We start from the raw sequence: 24,710 nt of genomic DNA, 5'->3' as shown, positions 1-24,710 counted from the left end.
GAGACTGGGGAATGGGCCTGGCCAATTTGTCGATGAGTTGGGTAAATATTAAAGGAGAAAGTGCCGCTTATTTTTTTTTGGGCTGTCGTTGTTTTTCTTTTTCGGAAATGTTTTTGCACAAGTTACATATTGTTTAATTATTTGCTCAAAAAGAGAGTGAGTTCAGGTGCAGTCGTCCCAATTTCATCAAGTGTCGATAATTTATGCAAATATGTTCACTAATAGTTATGCAAACGGACATTTATCCGTATTTACCCATTTGGATTTCCCTTCGAGTGGCCCCTCTCAATGTCAGTTTTGGGCTGCCCAAAAATAAAAATCGAAATTGTTCGGCCTAGCAACGACAATTATCCAGGTTATTTAATATTTATGTCAGCTGCATATGACAATAAAAACATTTTATAATTAAAGTTTGCTTTATGCTGTACCCGTGATTTGATTTTAAATATTGGCATTCCGCTGGATCAAAGTCAACACTATTTGATATTGGCTCCGTGTTAGTTTCGCAAACACTCTCAAGATCTAGGTGAACATTTTGACCCACAGACCTTGTTCATAGGGGATTTACTTTAAAAATCAAGGAAGTATCTGATCGTCTGATATTTCTGATACAAAATGTTTTTAAAAATATCAAAAAATCTTAAGTAATTCTTATAAATCTGGTGGATGGTTCTATAAAGAACACTTTAAGTTTAAAGTTGGAATCGAATCATTGAAATCTATAATGACCAGAATATTAAGAATTTAGCCATATTTTCTTTACATATTTTAACTTGAAGGCCAAGGCTCCATACTTGGTATAATTTTTATTTTGGCGGATGACCAAGCAGCTGGCGCCACACAGTCAATATTTTATGTTGTCGCTTGCATGCTAATGACCAGGGTAAATATTTTAATTACAAGCTGCAGCAAACGTTTATTTCAGCAACACGCATAACATGCTCCTCCTCAAACTTTGGAAATAAGTGTTGAAACGCATAATTCCAGAAGCATTTTCGTATTTCGTTTTTGGTTAACTTTTTGCAAGGTGTCTGTCTTTTGGCGAACGTGATGGTGACATGTAAGCCCATAGGTGTACATTAATTGCATTTCAAATAGGTTTCCGATGGCCTTGGGAACCGGCACGTGATCCTTTTTCGCCGAACTGGGGAAATTTATGGGACGCTCACTTCGCTGAGATGAATAAACGGATCCATTTTAAAAATACTCAATTCATTTTTTTACTTCCTGAAAGCTTTTGACAGTTTTTTTTGAGAAATAATACATTCAATAACACTGAATACTAATTTTATACATATTTCAAATAAAATTTAAAACTTAGCGGCAAATAATTTAAATGTTTTAAGGGGTGTGGCAACCCCGTATGTTGCCAATTCAAGCGATAGTCCAATTGGAAATATCGATGCCATTTCTTATGCGTTGTTTTCGTACCCCAGTTTGGTCATACTAATTCATCGTGTTTTTTCTTGCTGGGCAAATTTCGCGTCGTTTTTTGGATTGTTTCGTCACAGACAAAGTGTGCGTTTTCCAAACCACTGAAAAAACAATAGAATTAAATAGATTCTAGCGGCGCAAAGAAAACAATATAGCCATGGGCCGCCGCTGCTGCGTGGCCAACTGCCCGTCGACGTCGCGTCTGCTGGAGCACCACGGCGTGACCTACCACTCCTTCCCCCTCGATCCCATCATCCGGGCCATTTGGATCAAGAACTCTCGCATTAGTTTGGAGCGCCAGATCACCAAGAGTGTTTTGGTTTGCTCCCGCCACTTCCGCCGCCTTGATTTCAACACCATTCGCAATGGCAAGTATCTGCTCAAGCCGCGCGTCTTTCCCACCGTTTTTCCCTGGGGCAAAATGGATTCCTCCGAGATTGAGGCGGATCACCGGGCACTGCAGCATGCCAGCGTGGAGGGAACAACTGGAGCACCGGGAACAGCTCAATCCTCGGCCAACGAGGATGTGATCAAGGCCACGGTGGACCAAATAGTGGCGCAAATCCTGGCGGAAACAGCCGAACGCAAGGCCACCGAGGAGGCCAAGGCTGAAAAGGCCGAGGAGGAGGCCAAGGCGACTGCTGAAACCAGCGAAGATGCCACCAAGGCGGCTACAGAGGAGTCCCCAGCTGCTCCGGGACCCTCTGCCGTGGAAACTACTCTCCCCGCTGCTGGAACCGCCTCCAATTCCAACTCGCCACTTCCCGGCACTCCACCCAAGTACAGCAACCCACACAACCTGACCATCGGCGCCCGCTTGGAGGCCCTCAGCGTGGAGGGCAACTGGTTGCCCGCCCGCATCGTCGAGGTCAACGAGACGGAGCAGACGCTCCTCGTGCGCTTCGAGCGCAACCACAAGCTGAAGGTGTCGCCCTCGACGAGCGGCAGCTTCCAGGAGTGGATGGCCATCAAGTCGGAGCGGCTGAGGCAGCGCCTCAGCACCCGCGTGCTGCCCGTCTTCGAGCTGGAGGAGAAGTGCATGGCCCGCTGGTCGGGGCCGCGCAAGTTCCCGGGCACCATTCGCAAGCTGCTGGGCAACGACACCTACGAGGTGCTCTTCGACGATGGCTACATCAAGAACGTGCGCGCCGTGCACATGAACAAGATGCCCAAGCAACTGCCAGCGGCTGTCCAGCCAACGGATGATGCGGCGTCCAAGGTGCCCACTCCTGTTGGAACCCCTGTTGTTGCTACTCCCCAGGCTCCCAAGCGAACCAGCACGGGCAGCGTGGGTGCAGCCAGTGGATCGTCGAGCAGCAAGAAGAGCAAGAGCACCCCACAGCGCAGGGATTGGCCGCTGTTGGACATGGCCAGTTTGGACATAGGTAAGTTTGTCTTGGTCTTAGATCTGTAATATAGAGTGAATTTTAAAGACATTACAAGTATTTTTATTAATGAATTTATTAATTAATTAATTGCTTTTCATGCTCAACAGCTTCCCTAGGTCTTCCCGAGATTCCGCACGATGGAGAGTGGACTTGTCACTGGGTAAACGACCAACCTATCGGGACAGAGGGCTTTCTAATTGTGGGCGAGCACCAGAAACCCACGGTTATCGTGCAGGACTGGCGCCTGCCGCCTGGCTGGATTAAGCACATGTACCAGCGCTCCAATGTGCTAGGCAAGTGGGATGTCATTCTGGTCTCGCCCAGCGGCAAGCGGTTCCGCTCCAAGTCCGATCTTAAGCTGTTTCTAGAGTCACAGGACCTAGTCTACAACCCAGATGTGTATGACTTTAGCATCCACCGACGACGGGCCAAGGACATCAACGCTTATGTCTACACGCACGACTACAATCCGCAGCCAACGCCGAAGCCCAGGCCCATGGATGTGTCAATGGACTCGACTCTGGACCAGAGTAACACAACGCAGCCCTCGTTGCCTTCGACACCGATGCCGGTGAAGGAAAGCCAGTACATGGAAGCGCCAGTGGCCTCGCTAATGCCACCGGCGGAGCTGATGTCTCCACAGGCCCAGCTCACCGATGAGGCAAAGCCCAAGACAACCCCAGAGCTACTGGAAGCCATCGAGGGAGCTTCTGCTCAACAATTGCCAGGAGATCCTCCGCTGGTGGAGAACGGCTTTGGTGAGTAAAGAATACATTTTACACCTGCCATCTGACATTAGTTAATAATTATTTTCATATTTTACCTCTAGCTTTTATTGGCGGCTTAAAGGTCCAAATCCAGGATAATCTGTACGTTTGTCCGCGCGAAGATTGCGGCAAGACCTATCGCAAAGAAGATTTTCTGCTCATCCACATTCGGCATTACCACAAGGAGTTTGCCGAGTAAGTACCTTAAATACAAGGCAGTTAAGAAACCAGACTTACTCTGACTTTCCAGATACGTGAGCCACTGCCCAAAGATGCAGGAACTGGCGGTGAAGCGCACACATCCCTCATCCATTGAGCAGGGCGATGCGGCGCCCAAGAACCAGATACCAAACCAGCAATTCTTTGCCAAGATGCACCAGCAGGATATGCAGCAGTCGCGGTCATTTAAACGTCAGACGCTCCCAACTTCGCCGGGAACCCCGTCTGGAATATCGCCTACAAAAGCTTTGTTATCTCCGAAAATGGAGCCACCAGGCACGCCAACTGTTGAGGGTGGCATTAACCCAGAAGATGTTTCTTTAGAGGCTGGAGCTTCCCTCTCGCTAAACCCGGCTTTAAATCGATCTAGCAAGCGCGCTCGTTACTCGCCGAGCAAACGCCCTTCTGGTTCAAGGAAGAGCAATCGTCAGCGCTCCCAGCGTCGCGGCAATTTGACGGACAGCTCGGCTGGTCATTCCCTGAACGAAGCAGATCCAGAGGAGACACGGCAATCCTTCAACACCCCGACTCCCGATTCACGCAACGACTCGAAGAAACGACGCGTTGGTGCGGCTGCAACTCCCATTAGCTCCGTTGACTCGCCAGCCACGGCGGATTCGGTATCGACGCCGTCATCCAATGACCAGGCGGACATTAATGCTGCACTTGCGCCGCCGCCGGCTGAAAATAAAGCACCGCAGTACATCAAGGAGAACGGCGAACTAATACGAATTGTGCGAATGCGACAGGAGGAGATCATCAATTGCATCTGCGAGTACGGAGAAGAGGACGGTCTGATGATCCAATGCGAGCTGTGTTTGTGCTGGCAGCACGGCGCCTGCAATGGGATTGTAAAAGAGTCGGATGTGCCGGACAAGTACGTGTGCTACATCTGTCGCAATCCGCAAAGGGGAAGGGACTCCATGCGGTTTAAGCATGACCAGGACTGGCTGTTCGAGGGCAAGTTGCCGGTGGCCGCATACCACACCGCTAATCCACAGGCCGCCAAGCAATTTGAGCTCTTGAAGCGCTCTCACACGCTGACCGGCAATCTGCTGGACGCCAAGCGATCGATGCATTCGCTGCTGGTTAAGATAAATATCGCACGCAACCGCTGTCACCCAAAGCTGTATCTGTGGGCCAAGAAGTGGGACGAGGACAACGTGGAAAACACTGCTGCGACGCCGGTGAAGCGTCCGAAGACGGAGCACCCTGACCTTCCAAACGTTCCGCAGCCAGAGGCCGCCATCGATCCAGAGGAGTGCCAGTACCGCCTGATCGAGCATGTAAAGGTGCAGCAATCACTGGTCGTTAATCGACTCAATGACATCGAGGCAGAAATGGATGGTCAGTACTTCAATGCTTATTTATTTTTAATCAATTATAATAATTTTATTTTTATTCGGAATGTAGAACTTGAAAAAGAGGACAGCTTTGATGACTTAAAGGAGGGGGATATCTCTGTAACCAAAGAGGCGCTTGCCACGTTCATCAAGGAGCTGGAGACTATGAAGCGCCTGGCCAAGCTTAACCAGGTGGCAAATATGAAGCAGAGCCTGAAAGACTCTGCCACTAACCAATAACTTAAAAGTTGATCGATTTCCATTAACTGGGAGCTGAGAAATTAAAAAACAGTTTTTATATTGCTATCCCTTGTTATCCTAGTTGCAGAATATTTCTGGCTCTTCTCAAAAATGTTACTTTACTCTATAAAGATGCAAAATATTATACCATTCAAGTGAAAACTGTTAATATTTTTAATTTAATCAATTTAAGATCACAGAAAATTTTAATTTCATGCCCTATTAGAAAGCAAAGTTGTTGTGAGAAGCTGTATTTCAAGATATAGCCATGGCATTCATACTGGTTCGTGGTTATTAACAGACATGTGTCTCCGGAGATCTTTTTGCGTAACTTCCTTGTTCATAATGCTGTCCGCCGGTCAGAAAACGGATAACATCTCCCAACAGATAAGCACACTTTCGGCGACCACAAAGGCCATGATTAACAGCAAACCCAAAATCAATGATTTACCACGATATCCCTATGTCGTCTCCATCGGTACAAACGTCAAAGGATCCTACAAACATCTCTGTGTGGGCGTGATCCTGTCGAATCAGTTCGTTCTCACTGCGGCCCACTGCGTAAAACCAAGCCAAGCCCTGAACAGCAAAACGAAAATGTTTGTAGCCGCTGGCGATGATTTCGTGGGAAGTCGGAAGCAGACGCGGTTCTTCGTTGTCCGCTTGGAGTGGCATCCTCAGTTTAAGCCGCTCGGCGGCTACGACATTGCCTTAATGAAGGTCCACCCTAAATTGCCTTTGGATGGCACCCGATTCCGAAGTATTAACTTCAATGACAGACCGCAAAAGGCTAGTGGCGTGAAGGTTTCTATGGTTGGCTGGGGACGGGTCAGCATCGGCAGGATGAAAAAGCTGAAGGAGTTGCCTTTTGAGACAATAGATAATGGTGTGTGTAAGCAGAAGCATCGATTCGTATTCCTCACCAAAGTTGAGATGTGTGCGGTGCACTTGAAAGGATCTATAGGCGCCTGCGACGTAAGTAGTTGGAAAAAATTTAGAAAAAATAATCTGACGGTATTAAACTGCAATCATGAAAAGGCCAATTAAAAGTATACATTATTTTTAAATTATTCCAAATTTTTGAAATAAGAATCCCCAATTTTAATAACATTAGGACTTCTCAGCTGTTGTTGCTCAGATATCTTTTTTTCGGATAATTATTATTTAAACATTCAGTTTCCCTTGACCTAGAAAATTTGTGTTTCAGGGAGATTCGGGAGCCCCTTTAATTGATGTGGCCAAAGGGAAGCTCTACGGCTTACTTTCGTATGGCAAAAAGGCTTGCAAACCTTTAAAGCCCTATGCCTTTACTCGTGTCAGCGAGTATTCTAAATGGATTTGGAGAACTATGGACAAAATGGCTTTAAATTAGGCTAAGTACACTTTTCGCCATCATTGTATTTATATTAAAGTAAACCCAACGATATGATATTATGGACGTCAGTTTATTTTTTTTAACTTAGTGTTTGTGCTCTCTTTTTAAAATTAATTATGGAGCTTATTTTGATAAGCTCCGATAGTCTTATAAGTAGTCTTGTAATAATTTACATTGTTAAGTGAGAAAGTGTTGCTTTTTGATGCTGACGCATCTAGTGTGAATACAGTGTTAATCGGTCTCAAATTTATCCGATAGTTATCGTCGTGTTATCGATGGGAACTTTCGGCCCATAGATGTCGCGTGCGTGCGTTTTTTCCATCACTAAGGGCTTTTATCAATAAAAATCAAAACAATACGCGAGCAACAATTGTGTATAAATAAAACCCTTTTACAGCGCAAATCTCATTCCGTAAGTGTCCGCTGTACCAGCCCGATTCAAATGTGGTCAAAGCTAATCAAAATATTTCGCCCTTCCAGAGCCATTGAAATGCCAGATTCCCCGGCACCGGCAACCAATTGTGAACAGGCTCTCGTTCAGCTGAAAAACTTTGGGTACGCCTTTGATGGAGGTGAGTAGAATGATAGTACTTAATTAGGTACTATGCAACATCCTAATGATCACCACAATCTTCCTTTTGCAGCTGGAGTCCTGCGCAAAATCGATCCCGCCACAGGAGAGCCTGGCAAGGAGCCCTTTTCCTATAACGTCAGCGACGATGCCGCCGAAAACGAGAAGCACTACCAAAATCTAGCAAACGTAAGTACCGGAAATCTAGCTAAGTTAGCTTCTTATAAGAATCAATATTTAGTCCTTGATAAAAAAAATTCCACCAACTCATAAAAAAATATTTATCAATTTCCTAAAGCTTTTAAAAATATTTAAAATAATATTCTTAAGAATGTTTTTTTTTATATTTTGATTAGATCTGATGATTATAACAATACCGGCATCAAAATAAAATAAATTAATACAAATATAAATTTGTCGTATCATCTATAGCAAATCCCGGAAATTGTCTATGCTCTGTTGGAGAAAAACGGGCTCAGCCGCACCTATATTCCCTTTGACACGGCTCCAGATCGCTCGTCGTTCGTCTTCTCCCAACCGGCGAAGCTGTCGCAGTCTAAGAAGCTTCTAGTCCTTATCCATGGCAGTGGATACGTTAAGGCGGGACAATGGGCCAGAAGGTAAGTGGGATCCCTAATTATATATATATATATTATTTGTCACTTTTTTAAGGGATTCCCTTAACCGTTTTAAAGTCTCTTATATCAATATTATTATTTTTACAAATAATTTGTTTAAATAGTTTTTTTTTTCACTTGCACAATCAGAATTCCGCTAAATTTGAGTTAAGGCTGTTATCAGTATTTCGTTTTTAAGGCCTTTAGGGAAAAATTAAATACTAAATTAAGCCCTGGGGGATTGCGAGGCACTTTAAATTTTCTGTGGACTTAAGGTCTACATTTCTAAATATTTTTTCTATTTAATCAGTTTTATACAGGGACCGTAAATAACAGTTATTTCTGATTTTTATTTTAAAAAGACTACTGTGATATTTGGTTTTAAACGTCAAAAATAACGTTCTTTTTACTCTTGTACACAAAGTATATGCATTTCAACAAATCTGGAAAGCAAATTAACTGTTATTTGTTCATGTCTATAAAGTGCATAAAAACCAGTTAAATTGTTAATAAAAACTTGTACAAATCTCAGTAGGCCTTTTAAAATAAAAATCACAAATAACTGTTATTTACGGTCCCTGGTTTTATATTGTTCGTTTATAGTTTAATTATTAACAACTCGCTGGACCACGGGTCTCAACTACCCTATGTGCGAAAAGCGCAGAAGCTCGGGTACGATGTGCTAATTACCAATGCCAATGATTGTAGACGATTCTACAACGGAAGAGATAATCCAATTAAGGGCGTGGAAAGCTCCGTAGAACACATGAAATATGTTTGGAAAAATATTGTATTGCCATCGAATCCGGAAAGTGTGGCTATTGTGGCTCACAGTTATGGTGGATGTCTCACTCTAGATCTGGTAAGAATAAAATCGAAAAATTAATCTAAATATTATCATTACAATTTTAATAAATCACTAGGTGGAGCGCTTTACGGATTTCTTTAAAGAATTTGTTTTTGCGATTGCTTTTACCGATGCGGCTATGGGGAGTCCCAAGGCGAAGACCAGGGATTACCTGTCCGAAGTCACCTGCGATTGGGTCGCCAGCGACACACCCTTGGACACTCCTGTCTCTCAGTCAAAGAACAGCATCCGAAAGGTTTCCGCTGGTCATACCAAACATGAGTGGACCTCTTACTCGGCCATCGATTCTGTGTTTAAGTTCATTGAGGAAAAGTATGAGCAGCGGGCGAATAGGAAGTGACAGCCGCACACATGAACTTGTTAAAGAATTTTTGTACTCCCCATTTTTAGAACATATCTTGGAGATGTGAATATAAATTATATTTTTACCGCCTGCACACATCTGACACTGATCCCTTTTCTCAAAGGACAAACACAAACTATCGATTTGCAATGCATAAATCAAGCGAGTGGACGCTGTCCGAATATGTCACTAACACTTATATCAGGGCAATTTAATTTGATTTTCGGCACTTTGGCACATTCCGTGTGAGTTAATCATATTGATGGCTGATGTATGGCCAGCGATAAAACAAAAGTCTCCCGCTTGGCCCATCAGGTCGGTAAAAAACCAGCGTCCGGGACCAAAACAAATTCCCTCAGCGACGTCCGGATAAGGAAGGGCTGTCAACTTGGCAGCTGGCTGCATCAAATTCCTTGGGGTTGCCTCGACAGACCACTTTCCATGGACTGTTTACCCCTGGCTGTTGTTTCTGTGGTCTCTATAGTTTAACTAAATGCGTCATAAAAAGTGACTGGACTAGCTTTCTGCTCGACTCAATGTGGATAAATATTGGGGAAGAAATGGTATAGTTTTAGAAAATTATTTAAGACCTATTTTTGAATAGTTCTCCATTTATTTGAGTACCAAGTTCTTTGAAACTTTTTTCAGAGCTAAAAGTTAATGCAGTAATGGAAGGCGGCCATCTGATTAATTATGTGGGAACAAACTTAATCCCCTTTGTGCAACTTTAAAGACTTTGCCTCACCTTCACCCGTACAGTTTTCGTTTGGCAGGCGCACAAAAAGTGCAACCAGGATATAAGTGAAAGAGATGGAGAAAGGCACGGAGAAAGAGATGGAGACGTTTGTCTTTAGCCTTAAAACGAACTTAATACCCACAAAGTGAACCAGGAGCCAAACTCAAATACCGAGAAAGCCCGAGAACGATGAGAGTGGGTGGGCAGAAGGTGGGATTGGGATGCGACAGAGTCCTGGCAACCCTACAACTTCGCCAGGACCCACCTCCACCTCGCCCCCAGGATGTGGATGTGGATGTGGACGTGGAAGTGGTTCCCTCCCCACTCCCGTATACATTATCGCTGTCATGGCCGCAGTCATGGCTTCTGCTCCACCTTAGACATTTTTATATGTATTCAACATCCTTGTTGCCTCGTCCTATGGCAGCTTGCTATCTACACTTTGACTCCACGGGCGCCCTACACACACAGCCGACAAGGATGGCATCATGTGGCTTAGAGCGAGAAGGCAGAGGTTCGTGGCGCCGTCGCCAGCAAAAAGCTTTGCACGAGTTCAGGAATGGGTCATGCGCCTGGAGCCCGTATCTAACATATATAACTCGGAGATATACCCACAGATAATACATATATATGCATTCGACAGGGCAGTAAATAAGCCGAAGTTGCCTATGTAATCGCATTGGTTAAGTAAATAAAAACAAATGTCTCAGCTCTGGTGATATTTCACTTTAAAGTCGAACCCAATTTGCACATAAAATAACCCATACCTCGTGTCCTTAATATCCCACTAAACAATGTCTAGCAATTACTTAAAATAATCCTTTTGCTCGTCGTTATTTGATCAAATCTTAAACGGCCACGCATCCCTTGTATGTTTCAAATGGCCAAGGACATGAACCCCGTAATCCCAAACCCTTTTACTGTTGGGTTTCTTGCGCATCAATTGCCTGAAATAAAGTTGCTTAAGATTTTCATTTTAGATTGCATCGGAATTTATTTTGCCAGTCTTATTTAAGGGATTTTCTTTATTTTAAGATTGTGAGATTCTCAACTTGCGTTTTTCTTTCTCTTTAAACTGAAATAAGTTGAGTTTCCAAAAGCAGTAAGGCCTTCTTGAGCTGACAATCCATCCATTCTTCATTGTTTCCCAAGATAAAGACAAGTACACCGTCATTTATATTAATCCCCTCGGTTGTAAATCAAGTTACTTATTTTACGCAACTTCGATCAACCAAACTAATGAATATCTTCATAAATCAAAACTCAAAATTTCGTTGCCTTTTTTTTTCAATTTTTTACAGAAAAATTGTGCGTTTGCCATTTCCGTTATAAGGAAATATTATTGTACGTTACTTTATTGCTTGAAAAGTTCAAGCGATGTCATTCAAAAAGCCATAAATAATAATGTTTTCCAATAAATGTTCACATGTGAGTGGGCACACCAGGCGAATGAGTTGGTGGGTGTGGGCTAAAGCATTCACAGGACGAGGACGCACACATGCCAGGATCCCAATCCCAGTCGATGCTTCACAGGAATGACCGGCCATCGTTAAACCTTGGGCTCACTTGCCGCAGGATTTTTCCAGACCCACTGTTAAGTCCGACCCCCCATAGGTCTCATAACTTACAAGGTCATTTCATCGCACGCAACCATTAAGAATTTTTTCCGTTTTTTCAGCAAAAATATTCTGCGCTTTTTCGTTGTATAATTTAATACTCGTGTGTGACGAATTTTTATGGCTGACAAATGATTGATGCGATTCTGCCACTTCCTGTAAATATCATTAAAACTGCCCTTCAAGGCAAAGGGTCCTGTGCAGCTTACTCGGCGGAAGTTTAAAGTTTCGTCTCCTTGTTAAGGACAACAATTGCCTGGCCATTGTCAAATGGCAAAGTGCTGAGATGCAGGTTTAACGCAGAAATAATTTCAAATAAGATTAGATAGCATTGTCTTCAAGCAATGTCCTTTTGGCGCTGAGGTATTGGTGGGGTTGGCCCAAAAAGAAAAACAAATAATGTTACAAATTGCAGCATTTGCACCCCTTTAGCTGGGCAAGCTCAAAAGAGCCGTGGTACTATTTATATTTTCTCGCTTACAAATGTTCACTTCTTAAAATTTTTTATAACTTACAAACAATTTAAAATATAACTTTAAAAATATTGTTTTATTGTTCAAATAGATAAACTTATTTATTAAATAAATTATTACAAATCAATAACAAGATCTGGGTTTACTTACTGTTTTTTAATTTATTAATAATTGTTTTATCGAATTATTAAATTTTTTGGATATCATAAATTGTAGGTAAACTAAACACAAGAAAAAGTTTCAAATGAACAGATTTTATTTATTCTCTAATCATTGGTAAAAAAAAACAATAGAGGCATATATAAAATTTGGTAAATATATTTTCACATTTTCATTATGTTTTGCTTCAGTGTACTTTGGAGGCGGCGGAAAAAATGTAAAATTCAAACTCTTCCGCCGCCCCGAGAAAACACAAATCACGGGGAAATGCAATAACAAAGGGAACCCTCTGGCCGCAGAGTGTTCAAGTTATTTGCGGTTTATGTCCTTGTTGCTGCTCCTTTATTCATGTCGCTGAGGCGACAAAAAGGACCTTAAAGCCAATAAAACGATTTTTTCGTCTCTATCTATGAATTGTAAATGCCTTGCCGAAAAAGGACAATTGAAGTGGCCGCGTCCGCTGACAGCTTTGCATGGGTCTCAGCTCCTTTCCCTTCGCGATTTAAGATAATAGTATCATCAACACCACTTCAGTACACCCCAAGCCCCGCACCCGATTTTCAAATGCGGACACAGAGGGCAGGATTTGTCTGGGTCCGGGGTCTAAGGACTTACTTGGGCGTAGGCGTTGCTTGGGTCCTGTCCAATGGCTTCGGGATTTGGGTTCGGGCTTCGATGATAACAACTTTGGCGGCTAATTTGCATCAGCCCTTGAGAGGGAGTCGCTAAGGAAACTTTAAGCGTTTTCAAGTTCTTCTCCATCGAGTGACAGATTTTTCACGCACATTTAAAAAGCATTTAAAAAACCATTAAATGTTTTTTTTTACTTTTTCCTACCTTTTTTTTATTTGTCTGCATCACACCCCTCGTTTTTTGGGGAATTCCTCCTTTTTATTTTTTATTTGTTTTCTGGGCTTTTCACAATGTTTCATTGTTGTTGTTGTGGTTCCAGTTGCTGCCTTGGCGGTGCTCTCTAATCTTTGCGCCATTTATTTACACTTGATTAACACGCGACTGACATTTGTTTGACTTTCGCTTCTCTCTGTGAAAATTAAAATTCGAAACCCGCCTCGCACAAAAAAATATGGAATCAGACGTGGAAGTACCGAACTTCAAAACACTCTTTTTAATCGATTTTATAAAGTTATTAAGAATATTGTACAATTGTTATCCCGCTACAGCTTAAAATAACTGAAATTGCCTACAAATTGCCAGTTATTACCTAAAAATTGTGTTAAGGAAAATTACTTACATTTAAACTTATGCCCCTAATATTATAATGGGACAAGTTTTCTAGTGATTTAAGGGCAAAGCATTATAACATTTATTTTTTGAAATAACATTTATATTGTCCCAAAAATATATTACCGACAAAGCTCTTTTAAAAATAATAATACCTAGTTCAAAAACGGTATATAAAACGTTAGTACCCTTGTGTGACACATTTTGTGTGGGTTTGCCTTTTTGGCTTCTGCTTCATATTTTCTGTGGTACAAAAATTATTCATTTGTGGAAAATTGTGACGTTGGTTGGTCCATGGCCGCAGGCCAAACTGATTAATAAACCAAACGTCAAATGCGCACAATGGCCACGCATCACCGGAGTCAAAGTTTGAGCCGGGGCAAGAGCCACCACTCCGTGGCATCCGGACCAGAATCAGGATGAGGATGGGGATGAGGACGACGAGTGTTTACCAGGACCACGGCGACCGCAGCTGTCAACTGTGTGTCACACACAAATGTGGCCGAAAAGGGGACTCAGATATTCATAAAATGAGGCGGAACTTCCTTACAAGTGTAAGTAGGCCTCGAGTCGCATTGTTCTCGACTTGACTTTTTACGGATCCCGGCGACTCGCATTCCTTCTGGGTTCCGTTCGAGGGCGTTAGCAGTGTCATTGTCATCTGCCGGGTCACAGTTGCTTGCTATTTGGCCAGCAAATTATTTGCATATTAAAAAAATCTCGAACAATGAAAATATGATTTTCTTTGTGAGGCATTTTTTAAGGGGAAATGGAAAAATATGGCTAGCAGTTCAAGGTCAATGTTTGTTAAAGCCCACTTTCTCGATCATGGAAAACATATGGAGTTTTACTTTTTAAAGCCTATTAAGCTATCAAAAAGTTGTATTAATTTCTTAACTATATGATTTCTGTTTGTTATCGTATCCCCACGATTTCCGTGATGGTCCCCAAGGGGCACCGTATCAAGTTCTGATTTATAAACATGAAGATTTATACCATTACGCCCACATACTCAAGGCGACCATAAAAAAGATAAAAAACTTTGTTTCTCCAATTTTTGTATAGGCTTTTGTTTTGATTTTGACTTGGAATATACCCTCCACTAATGGGGGCACATTTAATGGTTTTGTTTATGGAGTGTTTAGTGATTTTTTATGCCGAAACAATATCGAAAAAAACGAGCTTAGTTGGCTTTGCTTTAAGGGGCGTACTAGCCCCATGTCCTGCAGGCTAGTTTACTGGTCAAACAATTCGAGGCCATGACGAATTACCAGCTTCCGTGCGATATGATGAGGCAGAACGATTGAAGGATCATTTATCATTTTTATGGCTACATTTTTTGCAAGGGCTAGAATAGTTCTTAAAGAGTGCCAAGGCAAATAGTATTCAATATTTTCTGGCCTTCCTTACACCGAATCGCAAACAATATTATTCAAAAATGTTGCTCAATTTTCAAATTCAATTTGTCAATCATAAATTTCACGCTCTCTTAAAATAAATTTGCAGGCAATTGAAAAATTTCAAGTGCCTGTGTCAAACAAGGTTTTCCTTTCAATGTGTTGAAACATTTTGGTTTTTTGCCAGAATTTATGGGCAAACTTTTCGGGGTTTGGTCTGTCAGAGTTAAGCATCGGCCTCTGCTCTGACACATGACTTGAATGTCAATGGGCAAAGGACACACACCCCCAATGAACTGAAAAAAATAAGGGGAGGGTCCAAGCCGAGAGTCCTGCCTCCCAGACAATGTCGCGTTAAATTTGCACAACTCGACGGAAATTTTGCTACTTTCTCCGCTGCAAATTCTAAACTTCTGTTTCGTTTATTTAAGTTTGCCAGGAGGGGGGTTTCCTCAACATCATTTCCCACCCTCACACCCTATTCACCACATAAATAACAAAATTTAAGGACAAAATATCAATATCCACTTTGCGGGACGCCAACTGCATGCGAATGAGTTTATTTTTGGCTGTGAAAAAGCGTCTAGATCTGAATTGGACACCGCCTGAGCCAACATTTCGCAATGCAAATGAAATTCTGTTTCCATTTCTTACTTTTGTTCTTATTTTTTTTTCTTTGTTATTTTTGCATAATTTCGATTCACTCCTGGCGACAGCATATTGCAAAGAAGTTGGCGTGTTGCAAAATTCGACGCGTTTAAGTTAGCTGAATGCAGAAATGTAGCAGCTGAATTTAAATTAATACTCAGGGAATGTTTTGAAGCTCAAGAAGGTTCAGCTAGAATAATTTGGATATTTTGTATCTTTTGTGGCTTTAAAGAATATTTCCTTTAAGTATTCCAATAGTGTTTTAAAATATTAAATTAACTTAACTAATTTAAACATACTTACTTTGTTGTAAATAATTTTAAATTTAATTTCAAAATATATTTGAACTTTGTTTCTTTTTTTAACAACTGCAATAACCTTGCTGACGTATGCATAAAAGCTTAGAACCGTAAAATGTATAGGTCTTTTATTTTGAAGCTCCTTGCTGGCTGGCCGGTCCATAAGCCAAATTTAATTTGTTCTCATATGACATTTACGGTCATATTCAAATAACTTCGTTTGTCATACTTCACCGGCTTTGATGTCCTTTTGAACGGGGGTTGAAGCTCGGTAGCAAAATGGAAGAGGTTTCGCTAGATTAATTTGGGGTCATGCATATAATATAATTTTTATGGTGGGAGTGTGGATGTGGTATGGGGGTTCTTTCAAACCTCAATCAAGTGGTATAAAGAAGGTTTTTCATATGAGGAAATTATTTATGGATGAAAATCTCTTCAATGTGTCTCGAAGTTTAAAGCCCCCTGCGATACAGTGGAAAATTATTTAATTTATTGCCCTCTTTCTGGGAACATGTGTTCTTACAAAGTTTTCCTAATTAGGGGTAATAGATCTTAATAACTATGTGAGCTTCAGTGATGAGGGTGTCGGAAACGTATATATGCTGAAAAATTGAAATGATAAATGTGTGATAACTAATTTAAAAAAGCTTTGTGGTATTCCTCTTATTCACATAAAATTATATTGCAAAGGTTCTGGTTTTATTATGCGGTGGTCTTCTGTATGCGGATTTTTCTTTATAATGAAAAGGATTTTTGGGTTATTTGTATGTTTATGTAATGGCTCCTCCATTTTATTGCTCCTCAGGATATTAAAAAGACGTTTTAAAAATCCATCTATATGTTTATTTTCGTCTGTTCCTGGGACTTCATGACTTGGGTTTTGGCTCACGGATTTTATATGGAAAATTCGCAACAGCCAGTTCTCCGATTTCATTTCATTTTGATTAGAGTTAATTTGCTGTCTTGCGGGTATATCGTGGACGTTGTAAAAGTTCCTCTGTTGATTATTCAAATGTGGTTGGTTGAATAAAAGATCCCTATTTCGCGCTGGACATGTTTTAAGCTCTTCGTGGTTTTCTATGAGCCTGTAGTTATAACTCAAGCTTAAACAACATAGGAGCAATACAATCCCGAAATGACGGCGCGTTGACATTTTCACTGTGGAAACTGAAATGTTTTTAATGCGATCGAAATATTTATATAAAATTATGAAACCTTGAACTTGGAACCGGCTAAGTAAACTTGAAGATAACAGCTGGCCACGCTTAAATGAGTTTCTAGAAATATTTGTTTTATTCGCAATATTTACAACTGTTGATATATGACGAAATATTCTTGTCTGTGGTTGTTTCCCCAGTCTTTTTTGGAACCAGCTTGGACTCGGAACACGTAGATGCCATTTGCGGTGGATAGACTGTCTTTCCTCTCTCAACCTCTCCCCCGGGGGCATCCCATTCCCCTTCCCCTTCCCATTTCCATTCCCAGTGAATCACTGTAAGTGACACGCGTGCCCCTCCACACAATCACCCACCGCGAATTTGTGAATTTCGTTACCTCATGAAACCGAAACTGACATGAATTCCAAAAGCGTTTCGGGGCGAACATTAACACATTTATTTTTCCATTCCGGAGGTTGTCCCCTGTCGCCTTCCCGTCAAGTGTGGGCTGAATAATTTTTTAAGTGACTTCTTTTATTTGCATTTAGAAGCGTTTAAAAAAAGTCACCTGGGATTTGTGGCTGCGTTTATGTGAATACATTAACCAATTTTTTAAGGTTTTTGGGGAAGTTCTGAAGACCCCACATTTCACTTGTTGAGGATACTAAGAGTTTTCGAGGCCTGTTTTTCAAAAGACTTCCGTTTCGCACTTCATTTAATCAGAAGGTCCATAAAAACTATTCAATTTCAGTAAAAAGAAAACGGAAGAACAGTAAGTCTTTTCCATTACCCACTTAGTTGGAATTGTTTCGTGTGCATTGAACATGATTTATTATGACACATAAACAAGAGCTTAACTTCCGGGTAACTTACACATATGTCGGTGGTGCTAAAAAAAATGAAGAAAAATTGCAGAATGCCTGAGATATTGACTAAAAGCCCCGGGCAATGGAAGCAACAGCAGCCACATCAATGGCACTTACCTTTTCCGCTTAAACACCCTCAACCTGGGCATAATGGTGACCTCCCTTCCCGGTCACATTTTTGGGATCCCCTCCAATGCATTTGAAACAGGTTTGTCCCTTGGTTTCCCCTTCCTGCTCTTTTTATTAGCCAGCAACTTGTTCCTTGGCCGTAACGCTGTTTTTTATGCAATAGAACGATGGCAATGGCAAGGGACCTGGGTGAATGAGAATGTGAATGCTCACCCGTGCGTCCAGTGGTCATCATTTTTCTTGCCCCACTCCCCGTGGTCACCGCCCCTCGTTGTCCTTACAATGAGCAGTAGTTCCATGTACGAGTCCTCCTTTCTGCTGGCCCTTTGCCTGCAAAAAAGGGAAATTTATTGTTTTCGCCAGCAGTTTGAGTCAAATGTCCCGAGTGCCTCAGCCTTCAGGTGCACCGGACAAAGGCCAAAAAGCGGGGGTGTCACTTTTGACATTTAAGATGCCGCACAATGGCCTCTCGATGGCGGCTCTAATTTATACGCATCGCCTGCATGTGACACCGACAACAAGTTTGAGGGCGCATTTGTCGTTCCCAAAAGTTTTTTGCCATTTTTTCGCCCTCCCATAGCCATCCATTTGCAATTCCAATGATTTTTACGGCCATGTGAATGGTCCGCCTCCCGATAAAATAAAAAAAGAAAAAACTGTTGCATTGACAAATCTAATAAACAAATGGCAGCCAGACAACCGGACAACCTATGTGCAATTGATCGGCAGAGGCTAAATTGCAAGCACATGTTGTTGTGACGAGGGAGAATTAGTTACTTCTTTGATTTCATTAAATAGATGGAAATGGAGAGTGTCTGGAATTCGTTAGTAAAAGTGAGGATACACGTTGAATAAAAAAGGAATCGAAATTAAATCTTAGAAAAAGTTTTTAAATTGACAAATGTTTGATTGGTTTAACTATCGTAAATGATCAACTACTTTAAGGTCTAATTCCTAATCTTAAAGTTTTTATATAACTAATTACTTTAAATAATTTTACAATTGATTTCTAACTCTACAAATTGAAAATATATCAATCTACATTTTCAACAAATTTAAATCCCCCCAATATGAGCTGTATCAATTTCCCATATTTCCCCTGTTTCTCAGGTTTATGATATCAAATAAGCAGTCAAGCGCCCACGTTTAACGCTTTTTTCCTTCGTATAAGGAAGTCTACTTCCCTCGTCTTGGTATCATCTTTATATGGTTTTTATGATGCCTGGTTGGTGCCGCAGGTTTCTTGGTTAATTGCTGGCTGCACATTGTTCAATTGTTTTGTGGTTCATATGCATCTTACTCACCGACACTCACTTTGCCTAATTGGGTCGCTCATTATATAAAGGGTTTTGGGAAAGGGACTGGGGCTGTCAGCCGAGTTCAGTCTTTGGCAGCATCGTGCAACGCTCCAGTTTCCACTTTTCCCTTTTTTCTGGATTGGATACGTGAACTTTCTTATGAGGTTTAAAACTCAATAAGGAAAAATACTTACTCTTCTAAGAAAAGTACATTAAGTTACATTTAAAATAAATTAAGTTTGATCAGTATCATAATATCATGATACAACAATCATGATATGGTCTGTAAGGGTATTCCTAACTTCGTTCTCCAATTAAATAATTTTCCACTTGTTCGTTTCGTTGGGGCTGTCAAGAAAAGACAACCATTTGACAGCTCCTTCTGTGACGCTTAACTGCTTGAGGTTTTTTGGTTAAATGCACCACCCTTTCCACTTTCGCCATAAGCCATTAGGGCTAAGTGATTTGTTGTTGTTTCCGAGCTGCGCTTAGCACCTTGCAAATTGCCATCGGAAAAGCTGAGGGGAATGGGTTGTGTTGGCTTGCCAGGGAACAAACTAATTGTGCGGAAGCGCAGGACATTTTCCTTCGCCTGAATGTAGAAGAAGAGGTATGCTCCAGTTTTGGTCCTTCGAGTGTTTTATGAGTATCTATATGTATGTTTTTACTCTACCCCCGGTGTTAGATGTGTTTTTGTCCAAGTTTGAGGTTCGAGAAGCCAAAGTGTCAAAGTTTATGAAAATACTGTGCATTCTGCATTGTACTCGTGGTCGAAAGTTTGCACAAAGTAAGCAAACTTTGCCCACTCAGATACCAAGTTTGCAATGAAAAGTTTCATGTCTGCCAAAAGTGAGTGTGTCACATGGATATTAAACATTGCGTATGAGTAAGGACATATCTGGTCAATGTTGGCCGTCTGACACGCGTGACATTCGTCTGATGAGAGGGAAATCAGAGCCCCCGGTGTCAGGAAAGTGTGACTCTGATCCGAACACGAACTTCGGTGTTGATGGTTGATAACCTAAGGGTTGGCCTTGGTTATGGTGAAACCTTTAAAGCATATATATTTTTAGATAGAATTATAGTTGTAATAAGCGGGTATTTTATTCATTCCCTTTCGAACTGTGAATTAAATATGATTAGAACATAATTTCCATTTCCCTTTCTGTGCCGTTTTTAACCTATCCTTAGCCTCAAATTGCTATGAGGTCGCTTCACCCACCATAAAACTAATTGCCAGTTGTGACCTCAACTAGCGGTTCATGTTCAGTCCTTCCACCACCAACAAAAGTCAAAATGCAAATTCAAAATCTTTTCCGGTTATCCCCTCGACAACTTTTCCTAATCATATGCAAACGTAGGAATTAATCAATGATTTACAAGAACAATACGTGTGCACATGTCGCCGAGTGGGCAGAAGGCCGCGGGGCAGGGCGTTCCGGAGTCACTCCCAATGGAAAAGCAAACCGAACCCAATCTGGATCTGGATCTGAATCGGAATCACAACACCCGCTTGTTTGAGCTTGCCCAAGCTGGGCCACCCACCGCCCAAGGGCCTGGGTTTCGGTTTTTTGGCAGAGAGACAGGTCAATGCGAGGGCAGGGAAGGGCAGGGATTCGGGACTCTGGGGTCCGGTGCAATGAGCAAGAACACAAATAAGGCGTCGGCACTGATCCTTGTCAACCGCAACCACCGAACAACAATAATTTCAGAGAACGAGCCAGGGATCCAGACACACAGACATCCCAGCATCCCAATATCCCAGTCTGCTAACCCCGCTAATAATTCAATTAGTTGCAAACTCTGGTGGTTGCAGCAGCCACAATCCGCACAGAAGTTTCTCTGCAGCTTGCAGTGGAATCGGGCCTGCGATTCGGGTTCGGTTCAATAATCAAAATGCCGCCGGCCAAAAATCGCAGCAGTGCATAAATTTGCCAGGCTGCAGAAAGTGTAAACTGGTCGACAGAGTGGATATTTTTGGAAATGGAAATCAACCTGGTGGTGCCGAGGTGGTTGCGCCTGGCATGGGGTCCTTCGATTTGGGACAATGTGTTGTGTGTGCTTTATATAATTGCTCTCGGCTTATTGTGCAATAAATACAATTGAAATGGACCACGGAGGGCCGACCAAATGTGCGAATTAAACCCATACATAAACAGATCGGCAAGAGTTTCTTTTAAAATAAATAAAATTTAAATATTTATTAGGCTTTTTTCAGGTGAACCCGATTTTTAAGACCTATATCCCATAATCCACAGCACAATTATCTTCTAAGATAAATTTCTGCATCTCAAGTCAACCTTTTGGTAAACAGTTTACCCGCCACTAAACAACATGGCAAATCCCCAAGTTAAAGGCGAGTAATTGTGATATAAATAAAAGTGGGGATGCAAAGACAGGGGGGAGAATCAACATATCAAGATACAAGGCGAAGGATGTTGCCTCTTGTACGACATCGCAGGGGGCGTGCCAGGGAGGGGCGGGCAGTCACAGAAAGTTGGCACATGTAAATTGTGAAATTGTAAATAATCGTAAATAACGCAAATATCGCCCCAGACCAGAGTTTTCGGCGACCGAGGCGGCGACAAAAGGTAAGTCAAGATTCGCCGAGGAAGATTGCTGGAAGGTGGATCGCTACAGAGTACAGAGGGTGTGAGTTATTTATCCACTCACACTTGGTGTAATCCCATAAGCCGGCGATGGATTCACTCGCAGGCAGCAAATCAGTAGCTGGGAAATGACTGAGCTGCCGCGGGCTGTACTACCAAGAGCTGGCATTCTTTACCCAGTCAGAAGCTTGTAGTCGTTAGACTCTAACAGATTTATAGGGCACAACACAGCACACCACACCGTTGAATCCGCAGCCACTCGACTCTCCAGCATGCAAAGTGAATTTATTGAGTTAAAATGCAAATTTACCAACCATCAGTGGGTGAAATGGGGCGGAGTGGGCGCAGGGGAAAATAAAAAACGATTTAGCAAAAGATTTCCAGCATAACACGATGCGTATTTCAGTTTCTTCCTCCTCTGACAGATTGCCCTCTGAAATCCTCTGAAATAATGTAAAGGTGGGGAGTGGAAGTCGCTGTCGACTGACGAAGGCGTACTATTTATTTAAGCTGTCTGTACAAGTGTCTCGGCAATTTGTTGAAGATTAAATGCCATCTTATGTGCTGACAATTTGTTATTCTTGGGTGTGATGGTGGGATTTTATAATTTGCAGAGCAGTTCTTTAGATGGAAAATGGATGAAGGATAATAATAAGTTCTTGAGGAACAAGTCTAAACTTTGTATTAACATTTGGTAAAGAAGTATGGATATCCAAGCGATCTAAATATCATTACCATATGGTACCATAAAAGAGAGATAGATTGAGTCGCGTTTAATAAGTCTGCATCAGTTTAAAGAACTCAGGTAACCCTACCTCACCTTCATCTGACCCCAAACCTTGGCCAAAACTGTAGACTTTCCTGGCGGACAGGAAAACCAACGAAATAATTCATAGCGAGGCGCGCTTATCTCACGCTTTATCCTCGAACAACTGGGAAAACTTTACACTTTCGTGGGGCAAACACGAACAAAATAAACAGCAACCGAAAGAGCAGCATGCGAGTTGTTTAGTGGCAAAGTAACCTTTATTTGTTTTGTGGCAAGCAACCTTCCAAGGATATCCGCCGCTGATAAGCCAAGCGCCAAAAAAGCCATTAAAAATCCCTTTTGTCTTTGGCTCCATTGCGAGTAAAGGGGATGTGGCTAAAACGATGTAAACAAGTGCTATGAATGTGGCCAAGAAATTAAGCGTGTCAACATCGTGGTCGCGGCTTGCCAAAAATGCCGAACTTTGTTTGGCCGCAAAATGTATTGTACAATGTGTGTGTGTGTGTGAGGCGGGTAATAAAGCAGAAGCCGCAAATTATAATTTTAACCTTTTTGGCGCCCGCGCAGGGACCTTGGGAGTGGGATCACAAGTGGGTGGGTTACACACGGCTACGTGGGTGTGTAACCACGATAAGCGGCCTTGTCCCACGTCCTCGGCCTTCTAATAGAATTAAAATCCGAGAACGGAGGTGCTCCCAGCCAAAGGTCGTGCTGGCTTTTTAATGGTTACCGCTCAACCCTCGTCCTTTGGCCCCTTTTTTGGCACCCCCCATATGAGTGAAAATAATAATAACAGTAATTTGAATGCTCAACTAGAGGCGTAAAGGTTGAAAATTCATATGCAAATGATTCGGAAACATTTCCAAATGGGTTGGAGGAAAACCTAAGAGCCCTTTTAATTGTTCGTATGGCGAGCTGTTGGCCGTAAATTGAAAATAAACCATTAAGCATCTTACTACCGCCAAAAATAATATTTCAGGATTAGTCGCAACCCATTTACCCCCTTTCTCGTTTTCACACATTGCGCCAAGGTTAATTACGACACTCGACCAGGTCGCTGTGGCCAGAAGATAACGTAATCGGTTCTGCAACTGTTTTTGGAGTTTGGTGGTCTTCAGAGATGGGGAAAAGTGAACGAATTCCTCTGATCAACAAAAAACATTTTACAAAAACTTATGGAAATAGTTAAACAAAGTTGTTAGCTGCAAAAATTAAATTTTGAGCTCGTAATTAATTCGCAATTGATTGGCCTTATAATCTTGTTAATTTGGTTTTTGGGGGCTTAATTGCTGTCGTTGGATTAAGACAAACAGTTAAAATAATAGTAATAGCAACACCAACGAAGACCACAACGCCCACCAAACCTCGTCACTTTGTTGTTTACTCATTAGCACCTTCTTTGACTTGTAAACATTTTAGAGCAAGCTCAATCAAATTAAATGCAAATTGTGCAGCTTTCGAATTGTACGCAATCAGTTGCGACACCCACGCAAAAAAACGAAGCCAGCTGCAACAGCAACATCGGTTGCAACTACAGGAGCAACATTTGGTTTAGCTGTTTTGGTTTCTGGCGCTTTTTGAGATTGCCAACAATCAGCGACCACATTTTTACCAGGCCAATAACAAAATTGCTGTGTGCTGGCTAACCGAGATCTATCCACTGACTAAACTTTTCATCCTAACCACTTTGTGTTAGCACTTCAAATGGTTTTCGCCAGCACCGCAAATTATTGTCAGAAGCATTCTTTGAATGAAACCAACAATTCAGCAAACCAACAAATAAAGGGACAAACTATGAGGACAGACAAAAGCTACCGCAAACGCAAATATAAAAGTTAGAGGACAGTAAGAATCAGGAAAAAATAAATCTGAAATGGTCACACGATATGCGCAAAAAAAGTGTTTGCAGTTATGCGGTTGCTACTGTTGTCGTAACTGCTAATGAAATGTGGCGCCAAAGTAATTGAAAAGGAATTTCTATTTATATGAAAAGAGCTTTGACTTTATTTGCAAACAGATTTCCTTCTCTGAAAAATAAAAATCCTATTGCTTCTTTTGGCATTCTAGTAATATTAATGGCTTTAGCCCATACCTATAACGCAAACAAAATGTTCAAATTAATCCGAAAGCGTCTCCCTTTGGAACAC

General features: G+C 41.8%; 4 protein-coding genes across 5 annotated transcripts; 3 read left to right on the top strand and 1 right to left on the bottom strand.

The window, feature by feature from the left end:
• Positions 1-1,503: 1,503 nt before the first annotated feature.
• Positions 1,504-5,553, top strand: MBD-R2. Its single transcript, XM_017144915.3, has 5 exons — positions 1,504-2,819; positions 2,930-3,580; positions 3,652-3,784; positions 3,840-5,155; positions 5,222-5,553. Exons 1-5 carry the CDS (start codon positions 1,592-1,594, stop codon positions 5,389-5,391), a joined length of 3,498 nt encoding a protein of 1,165 aa, XP_017000404.3. The 5' UTR covers positions 1,504-1,591; the 3' UTR covers positions 5,392-5,553.
• A 121-nt stretch (positions 5,554-5,674) lies between these two features.
• On the top strand, positions 5,675-6,823 carry LOC108059575 (trypsin eta). Its single transcript, XM_017144916.3, has 2 exons — positions 5,675-6,366; positions 6,599-6,823. The coding sequence occupies exons 1-2, from the start codon at positions 5,695-5,697 to the stop codon at positions 6,761-6,763; spliced, it is 837 nt and encodes a 278-aa protein (XP_017000405.3). The 5' UTR covers positions 5,675-5,694; the 3' UTR covers positions 6,764-6,823.
• A 226-nt stretch (positions 6,824-7,049) lies between these two features.
• On the top strand, positions 7,050-9,261 carry LOC108059526 (FAM172 family protein homolog CG10038). Of its 2 annotated transcripts, XM_070217547.1 has the most exons (6): positions 7,050-7,178; positions 7,247-7,338; positions 7,411-7,526; positions 7,770-7,957; positions 8,558-8,816; positions 8,878-9,261. In XM_070217547.1, exons 2-6 carry the CDS (start codon positions 7,257-7,259, stop codon positions 9,160-9,162), a joined length of 930 nt encoding a protein of 309 aa, XP_070073648.1. In that variant the 5' UTR covers positions 7,050-7,178; positions 7,247-7,256; the 3' UTR covers positions 9,163-9,261. The 2 variants fall into 2 exon arrangements, with proteins under 2 accessions (XP_070073648.1, XP_017000346.3); XM_017144857.3 differs by lacking the exon at positions 7,050-7,178 and having other exon boundaries at positions 7,209-7,338.
• Positions 9,262-16,402: 7,141 nt separating this feature from the next.
• On the bottom strand, positions 16,403-16,888 carry Sgsf (Salivary gland-derived secreted factor). Its single transcript, XM_017144880.3, has one exon. It carries the CDS (start codon positions 16,886-16,888, stop codon positions 16,403-16,405), a length of 486 nt encoding a protein of 161 aa, XP_017000369.3.
• Between the last annotated feature and the right edge of the window lie 7,822 nt (positions 16,889-24,710).

This window comes from Drosophila takahashii, chromosome 3R (assembly GCF_030179915.1).
Source record: "Drosophila takahashii strain IR98-3 E-12201 chromosome 3R, DtakHiC1v2, whole genome shotgun sequence".
In the NCBI taxonomy this organism is placed as follows: domain Eukaryota; kingdom Metazoa; phylum Arthropoda; class Insecta; order Diptera; family Drosophilidae; genus Drosophila; species Drosophila takahashii.
This window is presented reverse-complemented; position numbering and strand designations above follow the sequence as displayed.